Source organism: Lepisosteus oculatus, chromosome 1, assembly GCF_040954835.1.
Source record: "Lepisosteus oculatus isolate fLepOcu1 chromosome 1, fLepOcu1.hap2, whole genome shotgun sequence".
NCBI lineage: Eukaryota > Metazoa > Chordata > Actinopteri > Semionotiformes > Lepisosteidae > Lepisosteus > Lepisosteus oculatus.
This window is the reverse complement of record NC_090696.1, coordinates 5,320,781-5,331,927: the sequence shown is the minus strand read 5'-3', so window position 1 is coordinate 5,331,927 and position 11,147 is coordinate 5,320,781. Positions and strand designations below refer to the sequence as shown.

General features: G+C 42.3%; 1 protein-coding gene across 1 annotated transcript; it reads right to left on the bottom strand.

Annotated features, from left to right (window-relative positions):
• Positions 1-2,322: 2,322 nt before the first annotated feature.
• On the bottom strand, positions 2,323-10,931 carry mrps26 (mitochondrial ribosomal protein S26). Its single transcript, XM_006629140.3, has 4 exons — positions 10,596-10,931; positions 3,930-4,076; positions 3,183-3,306; positions 2,323-2,520 (listed from the first exon to the last, which is right to left on the bottom strand). Exons 1-4 carry the CDS (start codon positions 10,814-10,816, stop codon positions 2,389-2,391), a joined length of 624 nt encoding a protein of 207 aa, XP_006629203.1. The 5' UTR covers positions 10,817-10,931; the 3' UTR covers positions 2,323-2,388.
• Positions 10,932-11,147: the final 216 nt, after the last annotated feature.

The window sequence follows — 11,147 nt, the reverse complement described above, 5'->3', positions numbered from 1 at the left end:
CATTTCCCAAAGATACACTGACTAGGATAACTGGTGCCTGTAAACCAGAGCTGGTCCCATCCTGATCCCGGAGTCTAGTGTGTCTGTAGGGTTTTATTCAAACTGATCTAAATCAGATCATTATTGACTGAACTGGACCAACGCAATTCCTTATTTCTGATGACTAGGCGCCCTGTTCCGAGCCTTTAGGCTGCTACGGCTCCCCATTCGAAGGAATAACCGATTTTCCGATAAAGGACTTCAGTCCTGCAATTGTCTACACAACAGACGCAACGAAGCCCCACAAAATAAAACAGTAGACAAGAGATTAAATACAAGAAAATTCTATTTTTATTTAAACCACGTTTTAGAAATCTTCCTCAAACTTTAAGTGAGGTGCGGGAGTATCCCAAAATGTGCAAATGAAAGCAGAAGTAATTAATTCTACAGGACCGATCGCTTTTCTACTTTTCAGCCGAGCAAGCGGCGACATAAAAGCGGGACTTTATCTTCCATCCAACACCCACAACATCTGGGATAACCTGCGACGGAACAAGTAAAGGTTTATTCCCTGCTGAAAGGAGAAGAAAAACACAACGTTTCGGCTGTGGAGCCATCTTCGGTGATAGCGGGTTCTCTGGGATAACCTGCTGCACTGTCGACCAGTGTTGCACCGACCGCGGGAGAAGGGTGAGGGACCTTAATCTGCTTCCAGAGGGTTAATTTTAGATTATGATATTTTCAATGCTGATGTGAAGAACTACCAAGTAACGGTTAATCGGTCGATTCATTTCAATACCGAGTAACACTAACAGGAATTTAAGAACGTGCCGATAGTAAATTATTTCTAAACATAAAACCTCACTAGCCCACCCCCACTCTACTTCACTCTCTCCGTGCAATGGGTGAAAATCTGGATTTGTACCACCCTGTTTCTGAATCTTTCAGGTGCTTGCAGGCATTTGAAACGTTTTACAGTAAGTGCAAATGAATTCTGAAACGTCATAAACCACCACTATTCTGTTTTTCAGGAAATTAACATCTCGAAAAAACTGTAAAAACTCAAGTACCAGAGGAAAAAAAAAACGAACAGCTTATCTCACGTACAAAATTGAATATTTTATTATATTTAAAAACCTTAAAATCTCATGAGATTCTATCAGGTTTACTGCGAAGAGGACGTTGTTTTAAGGCTTACGTTTTCTAAGAAAATTAAGTTTGGTCCACCGTTGTTTAATATAGATCAAAATGCTCACATTAAAGAGAAAGAAAGGGTGCGCTAAACAGACCTAAACTCATTAAAAAAGATCAATTTGAAAAACCTAACTATACACGAACACACACATACTGTATACACTTAAACAGATGCGTTTTTTGACAGATTGAAATAAAACAAGGTATGCATAATCGTGAGACCACAGCAAGAGAACAGTGTGTTAAACTCCTTTCCGTGAGTGACCAGAGGTACTGCTTATCCTTGAAAGGTCAGAGTTAAATCTCATCATTGGAGCTCATTATTAATCACTGTACACTGTATTCCACGTGGGTGGGGGTACTGTTAACATGTATGAGTACTGCCTTAGGAAGTCAAGAAGGCAGGAAGTTCGTGATCTTCCAACTACGCAACAAAACAAATTACACGGTATTTTGTAATGAGTAACAATTAAGACAATGGGATTATTCAAGGAAATTAAAGGATGAACGAGAAAAGGACTGAATCATTCAAGCACTGCCACCTTTTGAGTCATGGCACTCAGTAACACGGTGCTTTTCTCGCTAATTCGACTCTTACTTTTCAGCCACTCGTAACGTTCACACGAACTGCCGTGGGTTTAGAATTTCGTACGGCATTACAGTGCTAAGCAAACAGTATGATGTATTGTGTATTCAATTATCTGTAGGTCTATGCTCTGCTTTTTACTTGCAATAGGAGTCTCAAGCCCCGTTTCTATTGTAAGGCTCTTCTATTTCATTGATTACATAATTGCAATATTTCTAAACAGGTTCAGATGTATTTTGGTGGTAACTGTACCTTTAATGGACCGCAAAGTTTGAGTAAGCAAATGCACACAAGAAAAAAACGTGTTTGAAAAGAGAATATGAAAAATGTAAAAAAAATGCTATGGTTTCCAGAACTGATTTGTTGCATTTTTAATAATTAAAAAAAAATCCAAATCTGTTATTGTTTTAAAAAGGAGACAACAGAAAGAAGATAATTAGTTGTTTAACAGACTGTAAAGGTTGTCATGAACACCAAAAAACATTGCGTCCTCCAAGAACTGAGTTCAGAAGCCCCTGAATTCAGCTGCAATATATACACATCGGAGCCGTGGAGAGGGGAAATGTTATTAATAATATTTAATCCAAAACGTTTTATACAACAGCTTCAGCAGTTCTGCAATACTGTCCTCACTGTAGCACAGTCCTTTTTACAACTCTGCCTTCCTTATCAATCGCAAAATTATAATTCTTCGGATTGTCGAGGGCTTCTTCAATTTGCTGGTCTAAATTCTCTAACGTGATGAAGTTCTTTGCTTCCTCCTGTGTTAAAAGTAAAAAAAACAGCACTTTAGTCAAAACAGTAAAAGCTATGATCTCTAAAATAATAAGACCAATGTTAGCCTTTGTATGTTTTATTAGTGATCACACCATTTCACTATTTGAGATTTTTTGCAGATACAGTAACAATTCTACAGTATTTTGTAGTAAAGCAACAAATTACAGTAGTCAAATATCCACAGAAGGGTTTAAAGCTCTTTTTCAGGCTGTGGTGTAAACCCCTGTGTTATTAATTATTTTACAAACAGAAAACCGAATGCTCATCTGAAGAACACAGAGGTGCTGTGCAGCAAAAAACCCCAAAGCAAACAGTAGAAAGAACCAGGTGCATATATGAACCTTAGTCCAGAACAGTTTATTCAGCAATGTTTAACGCTGGATTTGTACAAATTGCTGATTGTATTTATGGCCAGGGGGATCTATTTCTCTGACAATTATCATATTAAAAGGAGGCTTCCCTTTCTGTGGAAGGCCAGTGGTTAGGGACTACTTGTCTACATAAGATCTCTGCTTTGCCCAAAATGTCTGTCCTGATAAAGGCTCACTTTGGTGAAAACATGCCAATATATCAACAGGTTAACTGTTAATAACTTGTCTCGAACTAAAGAAAGCGTGCGCCCGGTTTATAACTTTTTTTTTTATACCTGTAGCTTTAGAACCTCCTGTTCTTTTTCTTTGACAAAAGTTTCCATTTGGTTCTCTCTTGAGATAGCTGCCTCGGCTCTCCTCAGTTCTTTCTGCTCCAGTTCCTTCTGGATCCGCGCCTCGCTGTTTCACATGAAAGGAAAAAAAAACAGTGACCAAGACCAGGACTACTCCCTGACAAGTATGGAAGTTGGTGAGACAGTCGTTTAAAGGAACCAAGCAATTAGTCCAACCAATAATCAATCTAATTATTTTCTCTGTAAACTGCCCCGGTGAAACAGCTGCACCCAGTGGGTGTCACCATTGCGCTGTTCATTCAGAGAGCTGCGTGCAAGGCAGGAATACTGCAGTACACGGGCTTCGGCGTTTTAACACCTATTTCCCCATTTTCGTCTTCTGCTCTAACCAAGACTGACTGATAAAAAAAAACACACAGTGACTTTCGGCTACAGACATTTATCTAACAGGGACGAACATTTCAATCTAATGCTGTGGTTCACCACATGCCAAGAAATGCTGTAGAGCACTTTGAGAAGATTCTAAGGCGTGGGTATGAGAAAGAGCTGTGAACTTTGATTTGGCAGAACTAACCTCTCAGGGAGCATCAAGTCTGCGTACTTAGTAAAAAAAAGTCCAATTGTGAGGGGCCTTTCTTTTGAGCCACATGGGCCCGTGCTACATGTTACAGACAGGTCACTTGTCACGCAATAACACGTCACTGTTCGCCGACAGGTGCCTGCCGTTACCGTAGTTTGCGCAATCTCTGGTTCTCGGCGTCATTCCAAGCCATGAGAGCCTGGTGCTCCTCAGCTTCCTGCTTGGCTCTTTCCTCTGCCAGGGTGCCCACCTCCTCCTGGTACCTCCGCCACAGCAACTCCTCCTTGAACTCTGCCCTGTGCCAACAAACAACATCCCCTTGTGAGTGCATGGCAGGCTACAAATACCCCTCTGCTCCGTACAGTTTCCACCTTGCTGAAACACTTTGTCCATCACATATTGAGAAGATATCGAATCGGTGCCCCAGTTGGCAGGCTTTAACTTAAAAGAAAAACAGCATTTTCTCCAGTAAGCATCTAAACAGCATTTTCTTTCAGTCTGATTCATTCCAACTCGCTGCGTGTCATTAACACTTCATGTTGCATTTTGTTTTGTTCCTTTATCAAAATTTAATACAATTTATCTTGTACAATAAATAAAATTGATGACATCTGACTGTAAAGAGACAGTAATAACCAAACAAAAAAAAACAGGAGGAGGAACTGATTTACACTAAGGGTTGTGGGAGTCTGGAACAAGCTATCCATCAAAGCTGATGTCTTGGCTTCTTTCAGGAAATGGATGAGATCAAGCTCAAGAGAGTCAGACAGGCTGAAAGGCCTACTCTTGTTTGCAGTCTTCTTTATGTTTCTTTATAATCCGTAGTCTAGAAGGCACGTTTATCCAAAGAAACTCATAGTTGAAGGCAAGTTTCTCCAGCCTTGGTCCTGGAAAATCCCAATCCGACAGGTTTCAGAGGTAGCCTTTTAATCAGGTACTGATTGCCTGAAGCAATTTTCTGAAGCAATTTTCATCTGTGATCAACTAAACAAGCCGTGGGTTCAATTAAATTTAGAGATGAGCTGGAACAAAAAGCAGAATTTCCTTCTGGTTCCCTTCTCTCCGACTTCTTGACTCACCATCCCTCAATAAACTAGTTACACACATGAAACCCACCACATCTATTTTAGATCCCATTCCCACCACTTTATTTCAGTCCTGTTTCTCTTCTCTCTGTCCCATTATCCTCAATATTGTAAATGATTCCTTGAGCACTGGCATTGTACCAACGATCCTCAAAACTGCTGCCATTACCCCTCTGCCAAAAAAGCCTATCATGGGCTCTCGAAAATCTAAACAATTTTCACCCCATCTCCAACTTACTGTCACATTTCAGTTACATAACCACTTCATGGCAAACAACCTCTTCGAACCCCTCCAATCTGGCTTCCGTCAACTTCACAGCACAGAAACTGCCCTGGTCAAAGTCACTAACGATCTTATAATAGCTTCTGATTCTGATTCTCTTTCTATATTCATTCTAAACGTGACAAGACTGAACTCATGTTTATTAGCACCCCCCATCAGCTTTGTAAAGCCAATCCTGTAACCATTTCTGTAGATGGTTCTGTACTTGAGCTTCATTCTAAATTGAAAAACCTTGGGGTGATATTTGATTCAGGCTTAACATTCGACCCACATTTGCAGCATATTGTCAAAACATCATTCACCTCAGAAATATTGCTCGACTACGCCCTATGTTATCACTAACTACGGCTGAAAAGCTGATCAACACATTTGTGTTTCCCCAAATTGACTACTGTAATGCTCCACTCTCTGGGGTATCTAAATCTACATTGAACAAACTGCAGTATATCCGAAATTTGGCAGCCAGAATCCTGACCAGGTCTAGTGCAAGTGATCACATGTCTCCTATCCTGGAGTCCTTGCACTGGCTTCCTGTCAAATTCTGTATATACTTTCATATCCTCACGCTATAAGGCTCTGCATGGCTTGGCACCTCAGTACCTGTCTGAACTATTATCGCCGTGCTCCCCTCCTCACAACCTTCGCTCTTCTAATTCTGGTCTCCTGACTGTCCCCCAGGTCCATCTACATTGTATGGGTGACAGGGCCTTCTCCTGTTATGCCCCCAAGCTCTGGAACTCTCTCCCCAAGGATATCAGAGAGTCACCTTCTCTAAACTCCTTCAAATCCAGACTCAAAACCTTCTTCTTTAGAAGAGCCTTTACTGAATTGGTTCCATTCTTCACCCCTCTGCTCCTACTGTACTTAGTACCACCATCCACGGTCTCCTCTGTGTATTGTAATAGTGTTTATTGATTGTTGTTGTCATTCTGTAAAGCACTTTGAGAAGCCACCTTTAATGGTGCTATATAAAATAAATTTATTATCATTATCATCCTTCAATTCCTCAATAACCAGTGTTCCCCTCATTAACACATTATTTGCTTATTTGATCAATTGCTTAACAAACAGCTCCTGATCCTTGAATAACAGGTAATTAGGGTGATCTGCAACCAGATTTGGATTTTAAGGACCAGAGCCGGAGACCCCCTGTCTAGGGACTGCCACAATTCAAACAGTATCCCAAGTCACCTGTTTCTAAATACGGAGAAAACCTGTAATTGAGCCAGTAATCTGTTCAATTAAGACAAATTGAAAAAACAAATGAGACAAAATGAGACAATTTTAGACAAAATGAGTCTAAGGTACTCAGATTTTGGTTCCAAATGATCAAGTAAAGTAAACAATTCACTTGTTTAATCAGAATAAAATTCTCCCAGGTTTACAGAAGTTGGTGGCATAACAGAGACAGTACAAAACCAGCTGGGATGCAGCCATCAGGGACGAGGGCTAGAGACTCCCTGTCCAGGCAGTGAGTTATTCATCCACAGCTCCCGCTGAGTCACTTACTGTAACCAGAGACTCCCAAATGTTGGCTTTTGGAATCCAAAATCCAGCAAGGTTTCCTGTGTCTCTTTACATTGTCACCAGTTTGAGCACTTTGCCACAGTTGTTAGGACTGTTGCTTCGTAGCACTGCGGCCCTGGGCTACAGGGGGTGCTATCTGTGTGGAGTCTGTATGTTCTCCCCATGCTTGTGTGAATTTTCTCCCAGTCTAAAGACATATTTGTAGGTTGACTGGCTTCTGGGAAAATTGGTACTGGTGTGAGTGTGTGTGGGTGTTGTCTGTCTGCCCTCTGATGGACTGATGAAAGATGTCCTGTCCTGGGTGTATTCCACCTTGTGCCAGTTGCTTGCTGGGATAAACTCCAGCTCCCCTGCAACCCTGTACTGGATGAAGCGGTTTAGAAAATGGATAGGTGGATGGAAGAGGCAGATACACTGTGCCATTTAAAGCTTAACTGGCACAGATGAAGGGCTGTTCAAAATTTAAAGAGACGGAAAACACCTTCTAGATTCCAAACCCAGAAGACCATAGCTGGATACTCCAGCTCCACGCCATTACCCTTACACAGGGATCACCCCCAATCCTGAAACTGGAGTATGTCCTCAGGTTTTCCAGATGGGCTCGTCGTGAACTGAACCAGCTTGTTATTGTCCCAACTTGGCCAGTTTAACAGCTTCTCCTGGCTCTTCAGGTGCTGCTGCCTCTTCACAGAAACCCTGCAGACACAGCGGCTCTCAAGGCCCTGTGGCTTTCTGGCTGCTCTAGAGCCTCAGAACAAACCCTGGGCAAGTCCCTCGCCTGAGCCAAGCCACAGGCCTCCTAAGAGCTGCTTCACCTTTGCAATAATGTGCCTCACTGTATGTGAGAGGAAATACAAAATGTCCTTGAAACTTAGAATAACCCCAAAACAGCTGTCTGTATCATTCAAATCCAGTTGTGTATTATACCGTTTCTATAGAAAGTCTACACCTCCCTTTGGACTTGTTCACATTTTATTGTGTTACAGCATGGAGCCATGATGGATTTAACTGAGAGTTTTTGCCACTCATCAACACAAAGTACTCTATAATGTCAAAGTAAAAAAACATCCAGACATTTTACTAAATTAATTTAAAATAAAGAACAGAAAATAATAGAATGCATATGTATTCACCCCCTTGCTTTGACACACCTAAATTACCTCTGAAGTAACCACCTCTCTTCTCCAAGTCTTATAATTACTTGACTGGAGTCCACCTGTGTGCAGTTGAGGTGGTTCACATGATTTCAGAATAAATACACCCGTGTCTGGGAGCTTCCCCACTTAGTGCAAGGAAACACTACCCCATGAAGACCAAGGAACATACCAAGCAGATCCGAGACAAGATTCTTGAAAAATACCAGTCAGGGCAAGGATATAAGAACATTTCCAAGGCACTGAATATACCTTGAAGCACAGTGAAGTCCATCATTAAAAAGGTGAGAATATATGGAACAATTGTGAATCTGCCCAGAACTGGACTGCCAGTTGTCCGGGCAAGAAGTGCCGTAGTAAGAGAGGTCACCAAGAGGCCTACGGCTTACCGTCCTCCATGACAGAGATGGGAGAAACTGTGCATGAGACAACAATAGCACGCACACTTCATAAATCTGGCTTGTATGGAAGGGTGGCAAGAAGAAAGCCTTTGAAAAAAACTCATATCACATCTTGGCTGGAGTTTGCCCAAAGGTGCATGAGAGACTCAACAATTTGGAGGAAGATTCTATGGTCTGATGAGACTGGCAACTGGCAGCCCACTGAAGCTCAGCAGGTGTGAGCCTGGTCAGTACCTGGATGGGAGACCTCCTGGGAAAAACTAAGGTTGCTGCTGGAAAAGCTGTTAGTGGGGCCAGCAGGGGGCGCTCACCCTGCGGTCCATGTGGGTCCTAATGCCTCAGTATAGTGACGAGGACACGATAGCGTAAAATGTTGCCGTCCTTCAGATGAGATGTAAAACCGAGGTCCTGACTCTCTGTGGTCATTAAAAATCCCAGGGCGTTTCTCGAAAAGAGTAGGGGTGTAACCCCCGCGTCTTGGCCAAATTTCCCATCGGCCTTTATCAATCATGGCCTCCTAACAATCCCCCTCTATGAATTGGCTTCATTACTCTGCTCTCCTCCCCACTGATAGCTGGTGTGTGGTGAGCGTTCTGGCGCACTATGGCTGCCATCGCATCATCTAGGTGGGGCTGCACACTGGTGGTGGTGGAGGGGAGTCCCCATTATCTGTAAAGCACTTTGAGTGGAGTGTCCAGAAAAGCGCTATATAATTGTAAGCAATTATTATTATTATTATTATTATTATTAAAATTGAACTTTTTGTTTGGCACAAACCTAACACAGCACATCGCACTGAGAGCACCATCCCCACAGTGAAGCATGGTGGTGGCAGCATCATGCTTTGAAGACGCTTCTCTGCGGCAGGGACTGGAAAACTCTTAAGGATAGAAGGAAAAATGGATGCAATCCGCAAGGGCACTGGGACTCGGAAGATGATTCACCTTCCAGCGGGACAATGACCCAAAACATACAGCAAAAGCCACACTGGAGAGGCTTAAAACCGAAAAGGTTAATGTCCTGGAGTGGCCCAGTCAAAGCCCAGACCTCAGTCCAATTGAGCATCTGTGGAAGGACTTAAAAACTGCTGTTCACAAACAGTCCCCATCCAACCTGATGGAGCTTGAGCAATTTTGCCAAGAAGAATGGGCAAAAATTCCAGTGTCAAGATGTGCAACACTGATAGAGACTTATCCAAAGAGACTCACAGCTGTAATTGCTGCCAAAGTTGGTCTTACCAAGTATTAACTCTGGGGGCATGAATGCTTATGCATTCAATTATTTTCTGTTTTTTATTTTAAATCAATTTAGTAAAATGTCTGGGTTTTTTTCCACTTTGACATTATAGAGTGCTTTGTGTTGATGAGTGGCAAAAAGTCTCAGTTAAATACATCATGGTTCCATGCTGTAGCACAATAAAATGTGAATAATTCCAAGGGGGGTGTAGACTTTCTATAGGTATTGTATCAGGCATCTTTTCAAATCAAGTAAAGGTTATCAAAGATCATCATTAACCCACCAGAAGCTAAACACTGGGAAGAAACAGTGAACCATTAAGTACTGGGTTTGTTAATGATTTAGGGATCATTTGGGTCCAAACTCTGTTTAACTTGTAAGGGGTATTCTGAGCCAACAATGACCAGAGTTCGTAATTGAACAGATGTACTTAACCAATGAAATAAGGTAAAGGTATTCCCAATCTTTAGAAATAGTGAGTTGAAAAAGACTAAGGGGACACACTGAAAATAACGCATCACCTATCTTCTGTTCTGTAAGCTGTCAAGCAGGGAGAAAACTATACAGAACAGAAGATACTCCAACATTCAAAAAAGCAGCCTTTTTAGGATTCAAGGAAATTCCTTCCAAGACTGCACGCTAGTGTACAGACACTCCGCTTCTAGACGCTTCTAGTCTGTGCGCGGCACCCCTTCAGTTTTCATATTGACCTCCTTATTTTAAAGTAACATATTCTGAAAATCGTCTGTTAATTAACATAACTATCACGTTGGTCTTTAAAGTCATAATGATGGAAACTACATCAAAAGAAGATATGCAACTGAATACGTTCTTGGAACAGGACGGCGATGGGGGAGAGGAGACCCACAACAGCCGCCTCTAGCACTCAACTTGAAAATGAATGGCAATTTAACGACACCCTGTACCTGGCAAAACATATCGAGCAGAGGAGAACATTTGGGGTTTTATATTGTTTGAACCAATGGAGACGAGTATTTATTTTATACAACAATTAACAGTGACCCTGATGCTTAACCCACTGTTTTGTTTCAGCGCTTTTTGGTAACGATGAAGTATTCGATCATCTCAGTGATTAATACTTGATTTGCAGAAACGTCTTTTTACTGACCGCAGTGCTCTCATGATAAGGTCATACTGCGTGAATCTCTCCTTGAGCACAAGCATCTCCACGGGGTCGACGGGCGGAGGCACCTTGATCCTGCCGGCCTTGGATTTCGCCTTGGGGTCGCTGCGGGACTTTCTTCCTCTCACGGCCTCGACCAGCACTCGGTTCCGGGGAATGAGGAGGCGAGACACCGCCGCCACATTTCCACGAACAGCGTGAAACATATTAATTTTTTTTTACTCCTCTCCTCCTTCCCCCACCCCAAAAAAAAAATGTATCAAAGTCCCGAGCACAAGACCGCCGACAAAGACTAAAGCTTTCCACTTGCTTGACCCCACATGTAGCGCCACACGTCGCTCTTGCGCAAGTGTAACCCGGAAGAGCTTTTCGCCTACCGCCGGGAGTTATGGGAAATGTGGTTCGCTGTTTTCCACTGACCGCATGGAAGAAACGGACTGATGGATATATTTTTGTTTTTCGACGGAAAATATCAGTAGCAGTCAGTATGGTGTAATAGACTTTTGAGTGGTTTTGGTGGAAACGCTTATACAAGGG

Excerpts from the sequence above, each read along its gene's own strand:
- mrps26 (XM_006629140.3), bottom strand. The coding sequence starts at position 10,816 with ATGTTTCACGCTGTTCGTGGAAATGTGGCGGCGGTGTCTCGCCTCCTC. Across the intron at positions 4,077-10,595 it reads CTTATCATGAGAGCACTGCG|GGCAGAGTTCAAGGAGGAGT; the intron begins GTCAGTAAAAAG and ends TTGTTGGCACAG. Across the intron at positions 3,307-3,929 it reads CAGAGATTGCGCAAACTACG|CGAGGCGCGGATCCAGAAGG; the intron begins GTAACGGCAGGC and ends CATGTGAAACAG.